The sequence below is a fragment of the Tenebrio molitor genome, chromosome 6 (assembly GCF_963966145.1).
Source record: "Tenebrio molitor chromosome 6, icTenMoli1.1, whole genome shotgun sequence".
Lineage (NCBI taxonomy): Eukaryota > Metazoa > Arthropoda > Insecta > Coleoptera > Tenebrionidae > Tenebrio > Tenebrio molitor.
The window spans coordinates 16,135,056-16,152,018 of NC_091051.1; the positions used below are offsets into that span (position 1 = coordinate 16,135,056).

General features: G+C 38.8%; 2 protein-coding genes across 4 annotated transcripts in view; both read right to left on the bottom strand.

Annotated features, from left to right (window-relative positions):
• The window catches only part of LOC138133761 (glycogen synthase kinase-3 beta-like), a 37,542-nt gene extending 31,543 nt beyond the window's left edge, over positions 1-5,999 (bottom strand). The window contains exon 1 of one of the 2 annotated variants that reach the window (XM_069051717.1): positions 5,635-5,999. In XM_069051717.1, coding sequence (XP_068907818.1) covers positions 5,635-5,719 — 85 coding nt within the window. In that variant the 5' untranslated portion in view covers positions 5,720-5,999. The remainder of the gene's footprint in view (positions 1-5,634) is intronic. The other variant, XM_069051715.1, reaches the window with a different exon arrangement.
• Positions 6,000-7,575: 1,576 nt separating this feature from the next.
• The window catches only part of Hers (Histone gene-specific Epigenetic Repressor in late S phase), a 154,184-nt gene continuing 144,796 nt past the window's right edge, over positions 7,576-16,963 (bottom strand). For both annotated transcript variants that reach the window (XM_069051938.1, XM_069051939.1), the window contains exons 4-10: positions 16,555-16,745; positions 16,179-16,496; positions 12,817-13,030; positions 11,280-12,763; positions 9,026-9,188; positions 8,806-8,974; positions 7,576-8,751 (exon numbers count right to left, since the gene is read on the bottom strand). In XM_069051938.1, the coding sequence (XP_068908039.1) occupies positions 8,562-8,751; positions 8,806-8,974; positions 9,026-9,188; positions 11,280-12,763; positions 12,817-13,030; positions 16,179-16,496; positions 16,555-16,745 (2,729 nt within the window). In that variant the 3' untranslated portion in view covers positions 7,576-8,561. The remainder of the gene's footprint in view (positions 8,752-8,805; positions 8,975-9,025; positions 9,189-11,279; positions 12,764-12,816; positions 13,031-16,178; positions 16,497-16,554; positions 16,746-16,963) is intronic.

Genomic DNA, 16,963 nt, shown 5'->3' on the forward strand with positions numbered 1-16,963 from the left:
TTTCCCTAGGTCATTCTATTGGTATTAAAATGCTCAAAAGTACTATCCCTTACCTAGCATCTTCCAAACATCATGTTTTCTCACTCTTACGCCCGCACACAGCTTTCAAAACTAGGATGGCCAATTTGTTAACATGAGTCGAGCGCAAATATCTTCCCGACAAAAGAAATTTGCATGTGGGTGATTGATTATGAATTAATGACAACTCTCTTTTACGACTTACCGGCATCGAGTTCAGAAACGGAGTATAGGTATGTTATTGACAGATGCTACTCACTATTACTATGTGTATATTCGTACGAGTCAATCTACGCATCCACATCCACTTCTTCTGTTTCTCGTCAGTAACTGGATTTACTTACAAACTTTGAGAACCATTTACCTAATATTCCATTGGACTTTTTAGAATAGTCTTATTCTGGATCCAGATTTAGCCGTATTGTTTGTCATTCAATATTGTAAATGTTTTTATTAGAATTTGCAAAAGTAAACTCTATGCGCATTGTATCAGCGAGAATATCCTCAGTGTAGAGCAATACCGAAAAGTGTCTCTAACGACAAAAAATAGTCTGTTTTTCACTTTACTATTGTTGGTTTGGGTACCTTGGGAAACACTAAAATAGCCCATTATACACAGTTGCGTGTTAGTTTCTCAATTGGTGTCACGGTGGTAATTTTTGGAGTATGAATGATGACCTGATAATTGACAACAGTAGCGCAAAACTGGGTACACTATCAAGATTCAACAATACACAGTTCTGTGCGATCTTAAATCGTAGCAAATTTTTTTACGCTGCGAGTACACTTTCTCGACGCAAAATCACGCACGAGATACCGCCAATTATGTCGAATACATAACATCCTGTGTATGATTTTATTTTAAATAAGGAAGCGCACAGCGGTTTCATTTGCAAACGCTCTTTGGAGCCGGTCAGAGGATGTGTTGTACAAATTTTAAATTGTGACAGATGCTTTACACGAATCGCGACAGGATACAAAAACGTGCTGATTCACTTTATCAAAATTGTAAAAATTATTTATGGGTTCATTCATTCTCAACTTATCAAGGTCTGATTTTTTGGACGCCAGGTTTGTTTGCGACACAACGGAAACGTTTATTTTTAGCAATCCCCGATTTTTCGAAAACCGACCACAACGAGTGCAACGTCTCCGTATATTATCCACCGACACTTTTTCATCATTTTATCATTTCTCACCCATAAAAAAAAAATCCAATCACTGTAAATTTTCCGAATCTTTGATTTCTATTTTTACCTCGTATATGTGAATATCCCGATTATCGGCTAGAAAAGATGGGTTGGGCGAACCGCACTGGTTTCAGGTGACCCGTTGGAAATATGAATGGAATTAAATCGTGTGCGTATGTGGGCGATCTCTCCGTGCCGTTAAGTGGGTATTTTTAGGCAATCGCCTGCCAACATTCCTGTAATTCTTGATAATTGAAATCTGGTTTCTAAATTACGCTTTATGAATTTGGAAACAATGCATGTGTGTTCGCAATGAGAGAAAGTTGCGGTGCAAATTAAGCATTAATTAGTGCGTGAGTTTCGGCCGTTATTATTTCGACTGAACAGATCGATCCGAAAAGACCGGAGGCCTCTATTTTTGTGACTTGACTTGCTCCCTATTTATAGCGAGTGTCATTCATGTAAAGGTTCAAGGAACAGGTTCGAAACCCAATTTAGTCCTGCACAATGACGAAGATCTATCGCTTCGCACAGTAGGATGAGCTCTCCTTCGGATTTTTGACGCACCGGATTTGTTTTAATCCGCTACTCTGCAAATAACGGGGTTTCCACTCTAAAATAAAAAGACAACAGTTCCATTAACACAGACAAACTATTTTACAAATAGCACTCCCATATTTCACCGGAGTTTTTATTGTCCGACTGGAAAGCCACCCCGCTAGGGCCTAATAGCCCGGCAAAAACATAAAATAGCAAATAAAACGGGGAGGGATCAAGCAAGATGACCGAACTTCCATAATGAACAAAAACTTATCCGGACAGAGCTGGCAGTTTACACTTCGCCCCTATAATTCCAAGATTATCGAGATTTCAACAAACATTAAGTGATCCAACTGGAATTTGCCAACATTTTTCTGAGACGTTTACTTTGCGAAATTGTGACTTCACGAAAGCAATCAATTAATTCAGTTGACCGGCGAGCTCTTCAAGAAAAACTCCCGCGGTACGTGAATGTTTTTAAAACAAGAACACAAACGACATCGATCAAATAATTCCCTTCAGCAAATAATGGAACTTCAGAATTCACTTTAAATTTAGTTTGTGATCAAGCACCGGAATAAGTAAAAATAGACGCGTGATGCAGTGTCAGGGCAAGTGGGTGGTGGGTACATGACGATTTTAATTTGAAAATCTATTACATATTTATGGTAGTAAAACCGTTTATTGGCAGAAAACACATTCGCGATTAATACGGAACCTCGGGTGCAAATATTACGATGCGACAAATAAACGGAATTTTATCAATCCTTTCGAATTACGTTCATTAAAAAACAATCAAATACGCATTTGAAAAACCGAAACTTTTTAATCATCGATTGACATCCGTTTTATTAGTTTAGTAAAAAGCCAGACCTAGCCCAACGTATTTAGTATTGATTTCAGTGCGCTCCAATGGCAAAAATTGTAAGACTGGAATGGTTTAGTATACCCAATTAAACTCCTAAAACGACACCTGCTGAGGGAAAACGCTAACAGTAACAATGCGTCGGCTATTTCCAAACCAGATTTACAAAATTTTTGTTAATCAAAGTCAAATCGTTTGGCCAGTGAATTCCACAAAATCGTTTTTCATCAAGACCAGCGGTTCTTAGCTTTTGGTCCGTGCCCCCCCGGACACGACGAAAGTTTGAAGAAATGTTATGGTGGTAATGTAGAAACAAAGAAAGAAAGGATGAATGAAAGGAAGAAATGTGAAAGCCCTTGACGAACAGTTTTAAATAAATATTTGATGTACTTTGGAGGGTTTTAAATCTTGAATCGCCCCCGAGCTCTATCCCCGATAGTTCAGAATATTAAGATGGCCCTGAACATGTGCCTAATTTCACATCATCTGGCTAAACATTTGAAGAGGGATCGTAGGAAAATAATATCATGTGAAAGAGATTGAGAAACACTGATCAAAACCTCAACTAAGAACTTGTGATAAACCAACATTCCTAGAAGTCTACATACTCGTACCTCAAGTTAAGCCCATAAAGATACTACTCTCAAGATACTCAAGACACTGAGGTTATGAATAACACCTCCTGTCAACGATGATTTATTATGTGTCATTAATAAAATCACCGAGATTTTCACAAAATGTATGACTTGTTTCCGGTATCGTCACAGTAATAATAAAAAAAATTGCGGTGAACATTCAATTGTATGAATGAATCTTTATTCATTTGCTGCAGTAAATGATGTTGTACCTTTCCTTTCCACATGGACCAAATTGAGACCCTAATTATTTGACAAATTCAACAAAATTAGTTTTAAGTAGCGACCCTCTATGCGGATATGCAAATAGATCGCCGAAAGAAAATACATTTGAACTTTTTCAATGATTTCGTTGAAGTTTGGCGTGTTCGCAATCACACAATCCCATCATGCGCGCTACCGCATTTTTTTTTTCTGACATCACAAATTTCGTTATCGTTTTATTAACAATTTACGTATTCTCCGCAAGAAATGTGAAACATTGTTTTAAAAAAACTGTCACAAATGCTATTCGAATTCATTGATCGACCAGTCCTTGACTTCCACGAGTGAACTGCAACACAATACATTCCCCTGGATCGTCCACATTTCGTCAAACAAAATTACTGTGGAAAGAGTCAATGCAGAAAAGTTGTAATACCCATTTGCTATAATTCTCTTAGTTGTAATTCAAAAAAATCTATTATCTTTTCAATCTGTCTCTCCGTTTTATTTTCACTTTCGCAGAGTTGATCGATTTTTACCAAGTCTTCTCCGAACTGAGTCTACATATTACGACGCAACGATGCGGAAAATACTAATTTGCCTTTTTCCACGGAGTGAATTATGGCATTACACAAGTAGAAAATTAACAATGGTGGAATAACAATTCCGGAATAAGTAAAATTTGAGAGTCACTGAATTTTCTTGTAATGGGATATTAATCATTGCAATGTTCTAAACTAAAAACTGAACTAACGAAACTAAAGTGGTTTCCCATGTTTCCATTGCATTACATTACTAGTACTGACAGTAGTCAAGTTGTTCACACAACCACCATGCACAAGTTGTGGTCATTAGAAGTATAAATATATCATTTTCAACATAGTTACAAGTTGTAAAGTGTGACGAAACTTGTACTTTTACATGTGTATACGGGCAAATAGTATGTATAGTGCATTAGCTTTTCTTGCAATTATCAAAAACCATCACACTATGATTAGAGAAAACTCTTTTGAAAAGAATTTTAATTTTTGATTTTTAGAATCTCCACTCATTATTATTATTTTGATTGAAACATGTCCTAATGTTGATAATTTTCATAACAATACTTAATGCATTAAGAATGGTAAAACATTCGCTAACTGTAAATTTACTGAACTCAGTGACCGTCAGTAAGCAATAAGATAATGTCTTCAATAAGGACACCAAAAATTGTTCCAATTGAAAATGAGAATAGAAAATTGTACCCAATAGCCCCAGCTTGGATGGACTAGTTACTGGAGTAAATTGGATTTATTGTAAAGTCTGTCAAAATCTGTGAATGGACCGTGGCAAGCAATAAAGCTGGCCAAGAAACCAACCGCAACAGTGACCCATTCGGATTTAGTCCATCGGTGGCTTTACCTGAAAAGAAACAGGTGCTCCAACCCTCGTAAGGATTTACTCGAGACTTTATTGCCTAGCCAATAAATTACGCAATTACTGTAGCCCACTTTGGAATAATCTTCACGTATTCGCGTTACGCGTAAAGTAATTTTTCTTCAATTTGCCTAAATGCACTCATGACACACCCCCGTCCAAGATTAGAATGTGGTCAATTGACACGACCCACCCTGTCCCAGGAAAAAAAAAGTGCAATCAATATAAGACAATTCTGGTTGAAGGCATTCGAGTCGAAACCGAAGCAAAAATGTCAGAAGACGCAATTAATGACGACTGCAATTAATTAAGTGAGTAATTGGCGAGTGACCGGTGCAACGTTAAGCGCATACCGCAAGGGTGAATTTTGCGGGTTGACCTTCACCGTCGAGGTGGCGAATGTGGGGTCCTCCACGAGGTCAAAGCGATTAGCTCCTTCTGATCCGTGAAGAAGGGGGTTGCTAGGCGGCACGAGAGCGGGCGCCAAGACTGTTGTGGCCACCGGGCGAAGGCCCCGATGGGCGGGCCCGACCTGGTGCAGTCGTCGGCGGCCTGGGGCAGCGCGGGCGGCGACGCCGCCGCCGGTGCCCCAGCTGGGCGCGACGTTTTCGCGTCGGTTAGTAGGGACGGCGATCGATGGGTCCGTGCCGGGGCTCGGAATCAGCCTCGGCGGTGGCGGCCGTCGGCCGGGGCGCAGCCATGTTGAACGCGACCGCAGAGACACCGTAACCAACCGCCGCTGCGACGTCAATCGGTGCACACTTACTGCTAATCTTCATGCCTCCCAGGGGGGGATTCAGCGGCTGCTTGTTGCCCTCGGCGAAGGACGTGGTTCTGGGGCGTCCGCTCATTGCAAATTCTCCGTAATTCTCCTATTCCGCAGACCTATCACATTTCTTGCTGACACCCTTCTTACGACCTGTCCTTTCGCGCACCTCAAGCGGACATTTCGACTCGCAAATGTTCCGACCGACACACGCAACGTTCGCGGACACTTACAGTAAACGCGAGCACTTCATTATCATTGCAGAATCGGGCCCTTAAACCATTTTTTCGCTTGCGATGGCCTTTCAACACACCATTACACTTACAGTCAGTCGCTCAGACATCATTGACCCGTTCGGCCACAGTCGGATCCAATCAGATCGCGTCTAATCTTGGCGGAACTGCACGAGGGCACTCTATCAGGCCCATTCGATAAAGTCGAAGCGCTGCGAATTCCTGTTTCGCCGACGAGCGATCACACCGACATCTCGCCGCCGCCACCTCAACCACGCGGAGTCGATCACCTGATGTCCGTGGCGGAAAATGAAACGCAATTCAAATTTGCGCGGCGCGATTATTTGGCTATTTTTAGATATTATCAAGCGATTATCATCAACGGAGACATTACTTCAAACAAACACCGCATCACAAAGAATCAAAACATAATAAAATCACGATAAATCACCGACGTGAAGTGTCAAGATTCTGTGCCCCCGTTACGTAGTTAACATAAAAGAAATTCATTAATTCATGACTGATTTCGATCGGAATCAGTATGACGTCAAGTATTATCATTACTCAAATTAATCACTTTTTGACAGACTGAAAAGCTAAATCTCGTGTCGAAATTATGCGTGTATTTACATTGTCAATATTTATTCCCTTATTTACCGATACAATATTTAATATTCGTTAATCATTTTATTACATTTTATCATCATACTATCAGATTTTAATTACACTCTAGAAAATGAATTATGAACACCAGAAAATTATGACAGTTAAAATTCACTGCGGTCAACAATTCCAACAGATGATTAATTTCATTTTCTAATTATTTGAAAATGAACTAACGAATACGTTAATACGATTAAAATTGTAATTCTATAATAAACATCACGTAATTTCAGGCAACGCTCCGCATTATGTATTTACATTTATTGTCTATCAAATTCCAATAACTATCCCGCACGCATTGTGTGAATGGAAAAATAATTTCTCATTTCGGTCATAAATTTAAATTACTCTAATGGATGTGCTTCAAACGTCTTCTGTCAACCTTGATGTTCCCATGCTCCTGTCGGGAGGACTAAGACCATTTGAAGATACCTTATTCAATTTCAAGTGTATCGTGATCTCGAAAAAAACTAGACTGCCTTTAAGATGTTATTGTTATAATAAAGAAACGCGAATTAGATTGCCTCTCCTCTTACCAATAGAATATTATTTGATATAAGATTTTTGTTAAAGCCTCAAATCAACCTTCACCAAATTGATTTTAAACATATTTTTTTTACTTAATAATTTGGAAAACTGAAAATGGAGCGTCCTTAATCTATTCCAGTGTAATTATGTGACGACCGGTATAAAACAATCGTTATCTTTTTGTGATTAGATGTATTCAGTTTAGAGTAAAAAATGTTAATACTCCAACACTGTCAGAATGAGAATGTAAAAATTTTGTTGAATGAAGATATTAGAGAAGTAAAGGTTAATTTAGTAAATTGCACGGAAGAATGTGGTGTTAAATAAGAAATGGAGACTTTTCTTCACACATTTATTCTGAAATGGGTGAACATGGAGAAAAGAAACAATACAAATGACAAAAGCCGAGTGGGTTGCCTTGGAGGTATTAGAGAAGGCACCTAAAAAGGCGTAAGATACAATAAACCGATGCTTACAAAAAAGAAAATTGGATGGGGCAATAAGAAAATTGAAATAATACCGATACAAATATTTTAATATGTAAACACAATAAATAATAATCATAAAATAATAACGTTAACTTTGGCTACAATTTAAAAATTAATCGATTTTAGGGCTCTAAGAGCTTAGAAAATAATACATTACTCATAAATTAAAATAAGAGTAAATAAACTAGAAAAAAAAAATAAGTAGGTACTCTAATTGGATCCACTAAAAATACATAACAAATATGAAAATATTTAGCGACTACATAACGCGGATTCTTTTTTAAAAATTATGTTGCGAGAGAAGTACGAATGATTTATTGGTTACAATACTAAACAAGAGTAATCGTTTGTCAGAGATGTTAAATGTGGAAAAAAAAACGCCTGGTACAAACTCTGAAACGTGTTATAAATGACTATCATTGTACTCTTCTCAGCGTAAATTATTTATAAAGTAACTGCTGACTGTCTTCTACTTATGCGAGAGCTAAACAATTACAAAATATTTGAAGAGACGACATTGACGAAACACATCTACAATCTATAAAAGCACACACCTTTTACACCAGCGATGACTAAGACTAATTATAAATATGATTCCTTTTGTGTTAAATATATAATATAATCATCTCTATTTTCTATACAACAGTATTGATAACTAATTCTTTATAATACAAATGTTCCCATTTCTTCTTAGCAACAATATGTATACGTATCAAATTTAGATGTTTTATTTTTATTTTTTTTTTAGTTTTAACTTTTGAAAGACCAAAGCACAGTTTTTTAAAAAATCCTTTTGACTGTACCCTTAATTCTATATAAAAATCTTGTTTTTTTGGAATATTTAGAACTTATAGATACAAAGATTTTGATTAGATGTCTTCTTTCTCAAAATTGAGTTTGTAAAACAGGATAAAGAGCAACGCGTCTCTCTGTAAAAAGTTACATAAAATTTCAATAACCAACGATTAACAAAATAACTTAAAAAACATAAACATTGGAGATGTGAGTTAGAAAATTAACTCGGATTCTTCACTATTCTTTTCTGCCGAAAATCGTAGACTCTTCGGCAAAAGAAGACCATGTCTGATGACACTTGAAGGGGGGAAGGCGGTTGTCTGTTACACCTGGGATATGGCTCTGGAATGGGGATGCAAGGTAGCGTCTCCTCGATCCCTTCCTCCAGTCTCTTCAGATTCTTGCGGTACCTGCAACACCACTCGGTAACTTCTTCCTTGCGTAAAAACGCATCAACCACATACCTGCAATATTCGTGGAAGGTAAGTACGTAACACTTGTCGTCAATACAAGCAACGCTGTTCGAGTCCTTGTGTCTCGACGCGAAGACTTCGTCGGGTTGGTCTGCAGGTGTGCGACCCTGCTCTGTGTGTTCTGGTCGGTAATACCAAAGAAGCGACATCATCATCTCACCTGTTGAACAAAGGATTTATAAAAAAAATTACACTCTACAAATGAACTAACCGTCGTCAGGGTTATCCCACAGATAAGCGATCTTGGCCACGAAGGGTAGATCGTTCTTTCTCGGGCCGGCCTTCAGGAGGACGCAGTCTCTTGCTTCTATTATGTCGCCTTCTTCGTGCCTCATCGCCGGGTAACATCTTCGAACTACGGTAGTCTCGTCGCTCTAACGAACAAAATTAAGTTTACATTATTACGTTGTAATTTTCCTGGTTTCTTGTAAAGTTAGAAATGGACCCATGACAGAACTTGCCTTTCTACCGATCCCCACAGAACTTTTATCACATAAGCTAAAAGATCTGGCACTAAAAAAGATTGTGAGATATCTGTGGTTTGTGCTTTTTTTCTTCTTTCTAATGTTTCCATTGGTGTATTTGTGCTCGTATAAAAGTTCTTGAAAAAGGAAACGATGTGCATCCTACATATTTCCATTTAATAACACTGATGCCTCAAAATGACGGCCAAGTGTTTTTACCACCGAAAACATTCACGATAATTCAAACTATCTCAATATATCTTTTTAAGTGCCACAAATATACTAAAGAACAAAAAAAATGCAACATCCGGAAAAATGGGTTGTTTGCATAATTTTGTTTAATTTCATGTACATCTTGATGGTCTAATAAAATGATAAGAGAATCATGAAACTCCAATTACTTGTATTAAAAAATTTTAATAATGCGTTGAACCACCGCGGTTATTAGAACACTTTAATTCGTCGAGGCATGGATCGAATTAGCTGGTTTACGTCTTCTTGTGGTAAGCAATTCTAGGCCTGCTGTACACAAAGCCGAAGTTGGTCAATCAAGCATTGTTGGCGGCTGAGATAATCGCTGAAGAGTTCGACCAATGCTATCCCATACAGGCTCTATAGGCCATAAATCTGGACGTTTCGCCGGCCACTCAAGAATCTCTGTGGCAAACGTTTGTAAAAATCTGACGTTTGGCGAGCTGTATAGGATCTGGGTTTGTACTTCTGAAAAATCATGCTGGGAGGATTTTGGAAATAGGGTCTAGGTGACCTACTTTCCAAGCATACAGTCCCCCTACACCAGAATTCCTCCACTCATCGGTGTGTCCCGCTCTAGCGCAAAATCTATATTCCGTCTTTAACCTCGGAAACGTTTGACTCTTTTGTGGCCTTCATGATCTCTTTAACAAAATATGGACTTAGCATTCTAGAACAAATTCAAGTCTCGTTCGAGTCTAGCTTAACACCATCCAAAGCGACGAGCCTTGTGAAGTACACCAAGTGGTGATACCCAAGAATGACGACAAGCTAAAGTCTTATTGGAAGCTAATTGCGATTTCCAGTCCTGGAAATTACACGCCCTGTGGCTACAGTGAAAGCATCACGAACTTGCCGAATGTTTTCACTTCGATTTCGTACCGTTCGTTGCCTCTTTGGATAGTTCTGGGACGACTTGAACCTACCTGGATGTACATCAGACCATTTTTCCCCATTTTCTCATAACCGTAGAAGCGTTAATGTCTAACTTTGTCCAAACGATAAAACTTGCCTTCTTCACACCAATAATAATTCGCCCCGTTTCAAATTTAAATAATTGTCTAAATCGACGTGCAGCACGAATTTTCAGAATCAGAGGAACACTTTACGACCGTGAAAGTATATGAATGAGGAATTATTATTTTCAATAAGATTTACCTTATTTAGTTGTGCCGTTTTTTGGCTTTAGCGTAAAGAAATACTGAAAACACTAAGATATAACACGGCGAAGACATGGTGAAGGTTTTAGTTTGATATAACGTACACAACAAGCATATTTCCAGTTTGACTTATTTACATATACCGGACGTTGCATTTTTATTGTTCTCCAGTATATTTCGATGTCTATTCTTTTGGAATCACTTGTATATTTAACTTGTCATAAACTACAAAAAGATTTTTTATAGCCATACTTTCTTTGCTCACTTTTATTTAATTATTTAATTTTAATGTTGTTCATAAGCACTATTAAAAAATCTCTTTTTATAATATTTCAACTATTTCACTCGGCGTCCGATACGTTTAAAATTTTTGCAAATCCACGATAACATAAAACCAAACGTTTTCATTCATGAGCTGTTTCGTCCATTGACAAAAAACTCACAATATATCACATTTAGTGGAAAATCTGACGTAGGCAGCGAACAAATTGATATTTAAAATTTATGTTCGATGGCGATATTCACCGATGGCCATAAATCGAACGGTGAATCTGTGCCTCGATCGGGATAAACAATTTTATTCACTCACGTTTAGGAATACTTTAGCCTCGTACGATTGCCCTTCCCATGTCCACCCGTTCGACCACCTGGGCAACTGCAACGACTTCCTCGGCACCCTGGTGACGGGTTGCGGCACGACCTCCTTGCATTTCGATTTCCTTCTCGTCGCCACGCTTTTACGACACTCGACTTTGCCGCTTTTGATTTGTCCGTTTTTGTTATTTGTACTCTTTCGATTATTTAAAACTGGCTCCTTGCTCGCTTTCGCGCACTTATCGACTGTCTTTAAAGCACTTGGATTTGTCCGCACCGACGACTCACTTATCACACTGTCAATCGTCCTGTCTATACTGTTTTTCGCTATTAAACTGTCTAATATGGCGGGTGCTAGTTTTTTAACGGTTTTTGAATTGACTGGAAGCTTCTTGTTGCATTTTTTTTGTGGTTCCTTGTTCTCGATTAACACCGGTTCTGCTTTGTTTTTATTTTCTTTAGAATATTGTTTGGCGTTTTGTTGATTGCTTGCCGTTAACGGTTTGGTTTGCTTTAAACGTTTATTTGGTGTTGTCTCCTCCTCCTTAGTCGGACTTAGTTTTCTCTTCCCCGCTTGTTTCTTCGACTTGGCCTTCGTCTTCTTCACGCTCCCATCTGCATTCTCCGTGATCAGTTTCCTCTTACCGTTGTTTATCTTCACCGTCGTCGTATCTTTCTTTATCAAATCCTTGTAAGAGCCGTTAGGATACTTCGGCTCCACTTTGACTTTCTTGGGCGACGACGCATCTTCTTCACCTTTCTTCTCTTTGGACATCGAAATTTTTCTCTTCATGTTCTTCACTTTCACGTTCTCCGCTACTGTATTCACACACGGTGGCAACTCCTCTTTCAGCACCAGTTCCTCGTCGACACTCTCTTCCTCTTTCTCGTCGCAACTCTCTTCCTTCTTCAGGTTCTGCGGTTCCGGTATCCTCTCGATATTCTTCACTTCCGGCTCTTCCGGATTTTGGAGCAAGATCTTGGAAGCTTTGATCTCGTCGTCCGAACAGACTTCTTTCTTCGCTTCCGTTTCCTTTTCTTTGGGACTTTCTATTTCGCGCTTGACCTCCCCAGGAAAACTCCTTTGACTCGGATTGCACATGAGCAACATCGTGTTCGGCTGGATGGCGGCGGCCATGTTGTTCCTCACCATTGCTTTGCCCACTCTCGCTTTCCGCTTCTTCTCGACGGGATTGCACTCGCTGCTCTCCTCATGTTTCGGCGCCGGGGGCGGCGGCTGGTACGTCGCTCCCGCCGGCGATGGAGGCGGCGGCATTCCTGCCGACCCTCTGGCCGGGCTCGGCGGACCTGTGGCGCTTGCCGGTTCCAGAGGCAGCGCTAAGGCAACAGGTGGTAGCGGCATGGAATCTTTTGCGATTGACGAAATGTTAGACCTCTTACTATCACCAGTAAGAGGCCCAGTAAGTACGTTTTTTGGACACGACTGCATTGGACAAGGACAAGGTTGATATGTTGCGTCTGCAAGAAAAACTCGTGCTATTTCTCGCCTCCAACGACCAAAATGTACTCACTTATGTAAGGTAGAGACCTAGTGGCGGGTGAATGGGTGTAGCACGAAGGCGGCGCCGGACCGTAGCTCGGATAGTAATGAGGTGGATGAGGATAGGTTTCCACTAGCGTCGGCGGAGGCGGCGGTGGATACGATTCCATGATCGCGGGAGGCGGGCCGCTGGGGGCCGGTTGATAGGAACTACTGCTAGCTGACACCGGTGTAGCTGTTACTACCTGCAAGTGGAAAAAATGACATAACTTTACGATTTCGCTCGTTTACTGATGCAGATACCACTATCTGCGTTAGTCATGAAGAGGAATTTATTCCGATCATATTCGGTTCGTCATAGCACGCAGCTGTAAAGTGAACCGTGGAGTAATCCCTACAACCTTGCGTTGTTCTCCCTAAGTGGCCATTTTAAACTTCTCAACACCTCTACACGGTTCGTGTTTCTATTTTTTTAACTACACCAGTCGAGATTAAACAACGAAGCTGTGTAATCTCCCCAGATAATTTACTCTCTGAATTAATATGAAACAAATTATGCAGAAAATCAAAACTGACAGGGTTACCACTGAGTGCGATCAGTCGTCCGGAGGACTGTTTGGAACACAATATTCCAAGAAACCCGTTTTGGTAATTTTGGAGTTCTTTTATCCGGAACCACAATGGGGGTAAGTGCAGCTGCTACCAAAAATGCCGAAGTCTTCATTAAATCTTGCGGCGCGAAAATCAATATTTTGTGCAAGGCGAAAACTTGAGAGATACAACAAGAATGCAAAAGAAAATAAAAGTAGAGCACAGGTAATCTGAAGCAAGTCTGGGTTGAATACGCGATTACAGCTGATGACAACGTCCATAAACTATTTTTGTGAAAGAGTCAAAGATGGAAGTTCTGGACTCTACCCCTTGATCACAAATTAGTTTGATTGTATGGTGCGCGGCATGTTACAATCTCTTGTCGCTATTTATAACCGGTAACAAGAAATTTCAATCATCACGTTTGGTTATCGTCCAACTATGTTAATCAAGATATAAGTGTAGGTTGGCTATTCATTTGACTTTGATAAGACATCAGTATGCAAAATGTTGGCATAAATTATGTTCACTATTATTGTGTTAACTGGTGCTAATACGCAAGGTGCAGAATTTTTAATCCGCCGTTTATTAATAGGCACTTCCAGTGCGAATTTTTAGCAACTTATTCACAGAAATAACGTGGTTATGTACGTTCTCGTGCTGTTAATTTTTTTTACATTTTCAACACTTTAATATATGTATTTACGACCTTGAGGAAATTGTATTATGTTAAATGAATGTTATCTGGTTGTAATTCCCTTAATGTAAATAGTTTCTTGAGAATTTCAATCTGAATGGTAATGGCCGTAAAATGAATGTTTTGTTTTGTCTAACCGTGGGTTAGAGGTTACGTAGGTACTAAATTAGTAAACATAACATAATAGCCGCATGATACTTGTTACTTTCGCTTTTAAAACCAGTTACATTATCATCAACAACCTCCAATTAAAATTGTTAATAATTATTTTTTAACACTTGTTACGATCATCAAAAATGATGATTCCAGAACGAAATAAATCTAATTATAAATTTCAGCGCTTCGAAATGCGTAATAAATTTTATAAACAACAAATACTAACGATATACAGAGGTGTCCCTGAAATAGTCGAAATGCACCTCAAAAAAAAAAAAAATAGTTGGTGACGATGAATAGCAGTGAAATACATTTTTTTTCTAGTAAAAGTCTTTGTTTAAGAGATATAAATAATGACTTTTACTAGAAAAAAAATTGTATTTAACTTCAGTTCATCGTCAGAAACTACCGATTTTTTTGACATGCATTTCGAGGACATTCATTTTAGTGTGTTGAGTTTTTTTTAGTCTTACATTAGAAGATTAATACATATAAAGGAAAAGTTGTCACTTTACGGCAAATAATATTTCATTTTCATATTTCTTTTCATCATTAAAAAGAAAATTTTGAAAGTAAGGATACAATGTTGTAACTTTTTCTACAATTTCACCACTGTGGTAAATTGTCTCTCTCGGTGGCATATTATATTATCATTTCGTATTGATTGCTATGAATTAATAAGTGACTTCGTTATGTAGTTTGTAGTCCACATTCACTAGCATGATTACAATACATTATTTCCGAAATTTTAAGCTCGCAAGTAGTAAACACGGTTATATTTAACAGACCACTTAATTTTTATCAGAAATAACACTGTCAAAAACAAAAACATACAATTATCAAGTTATTAATATGATGGAGGATTTCGGTCTTCATTAAATATTTCTATTTAGCACTGCTTACATTATAATACCCTTACGTTTTGCTTAACCTAAACCTCAGTATACCTCAAAGTCTTTTTTAGGCACTCTTAATGAAAACGGTAATTTTACGTCCTTGCAAGCGGACGAAAAGTAACTCATTTCGGACGCTGACCGTGGCGCCATCTGTTGGTCTGTTTACTAAGTTAACAATGAAACCGACAAAACCGATAATTGTCTATTACCATAAATTAGGTAAATAAGTTTAGTATGTAATTGCATTGCGTAAAAGATGCACTTTTTGGTCTTGATACACAAATACATAACTATTTCTCACGCAGTAAAAAAAAAAGACTTAAAAAGTTGTCGACTTTTATTTATACTTTGCCAAAAAAAAAAAAGTTCAATTTATTTTGTTTTTTTTTTTTTTAATATAAATTTAAGAACGAACATTAAGTTTAGTGAAAATTAGTTTTGTGCAGGAAACAAATGGAAGTTTAACCGATAGCTTGATGTACAAAAAGAATATGTACCGTTATCCTTTGGAATTTAAAAGCAAGAGTTAAATTGAAAGGTCAAACGGTTAATGCTCAATTGTTTAGGCGATTTATTGGGTAACTTTCAGAAAATAACATGTGACACATTGAAGACATTTCAAAAAATGTAATAAGTGAGTTATTTTAATGAAACAAAAACTATCAACAATTTTTTAAAACCATCAAAACAAAATTTAGAATTTAGTTAATAAAAGATAAAAAGCTTTGTGAAGATATTATTTTGGCAGAAAAATATCATTATTAATTACAAAAATTAAAAAATCAGATGAAAGCGGAAGACAGGTGCAGGGTTTTACGGATGAAAACACAAGTTAAAACAATCAAAAACAACCGAAAGAAACAATTTACAATTACGTTATGGCAGGTAATAAACATTCGTTTTAATTCTATAGCATGTTCACGTTACAAAACGGAAGACGACAATTAGATGTTGCATATACATATTTGTATGCAATTAAAATATTTACACAACAAATGAATTGTAAATTGTACAGACAGTGGATGTGCACTTTTGGCGCGATCAAATACAAACCTGCTGATTCTGTTGAGAGGGTCCCGTCGGCGGCGTTGCATATATATCCGGCGGATTTGGGGCGTAATACTGCGTACTCGGCAAGAACCTCCTGTACGTGGTCGGTGGATATTTATGATGCAAATAGGGATTCGTCGAATAACACAGATCATGATGAGCGTAGGACGGTGCCGGGGCTGGAGTCGGATAGTAATGGGGTGGATAGCTGTACGGGTACCCGGGGGGCGTACCGGGATACTGAGAGTACCTGTAAGTACTCGGCGGTTGATGTGGAGGTGGTACCGGATCCTTCCCAGCCGTAACAGAGGTGATTATCACCTAATGAAGCAATCAACCAATTAACACTTCCAGACAGTCAATTAGCGTCGGTTCGTACCTCGCTGTCGGAAGAATCGCCGTTGGAACTGGGCGCCGGGGGCGGCTGGTGGATCGGCGAGGCGGACGTCGGCGACGTCTCCGACAACGGAGCGCTCTTGGTTATGGGTGGCGGCGGCGGAGGTGGCGGCTGCTGCTGCTGGGTGTGCCCGTGCGGAACGCTTATTAATGGTCCTGCCGGCTGGTAATATCCTGCAATGGAAAAATCATAAATGCCCCGTTACGCCGTTTGTAAATAATGCGATTAGAGAGGATCACGCCAGTTCCTCGCCTGTTTGCATAATTTAACGTTCGCCAACAATCCGGACGCGATTGAAAAATGCGCTTTATGTAAACAACGCAATAAAATAAATACCAACGACCACGGCAATTAGCTCTCGTATGGCCACCGGAGCGATCTAGTTTTATGG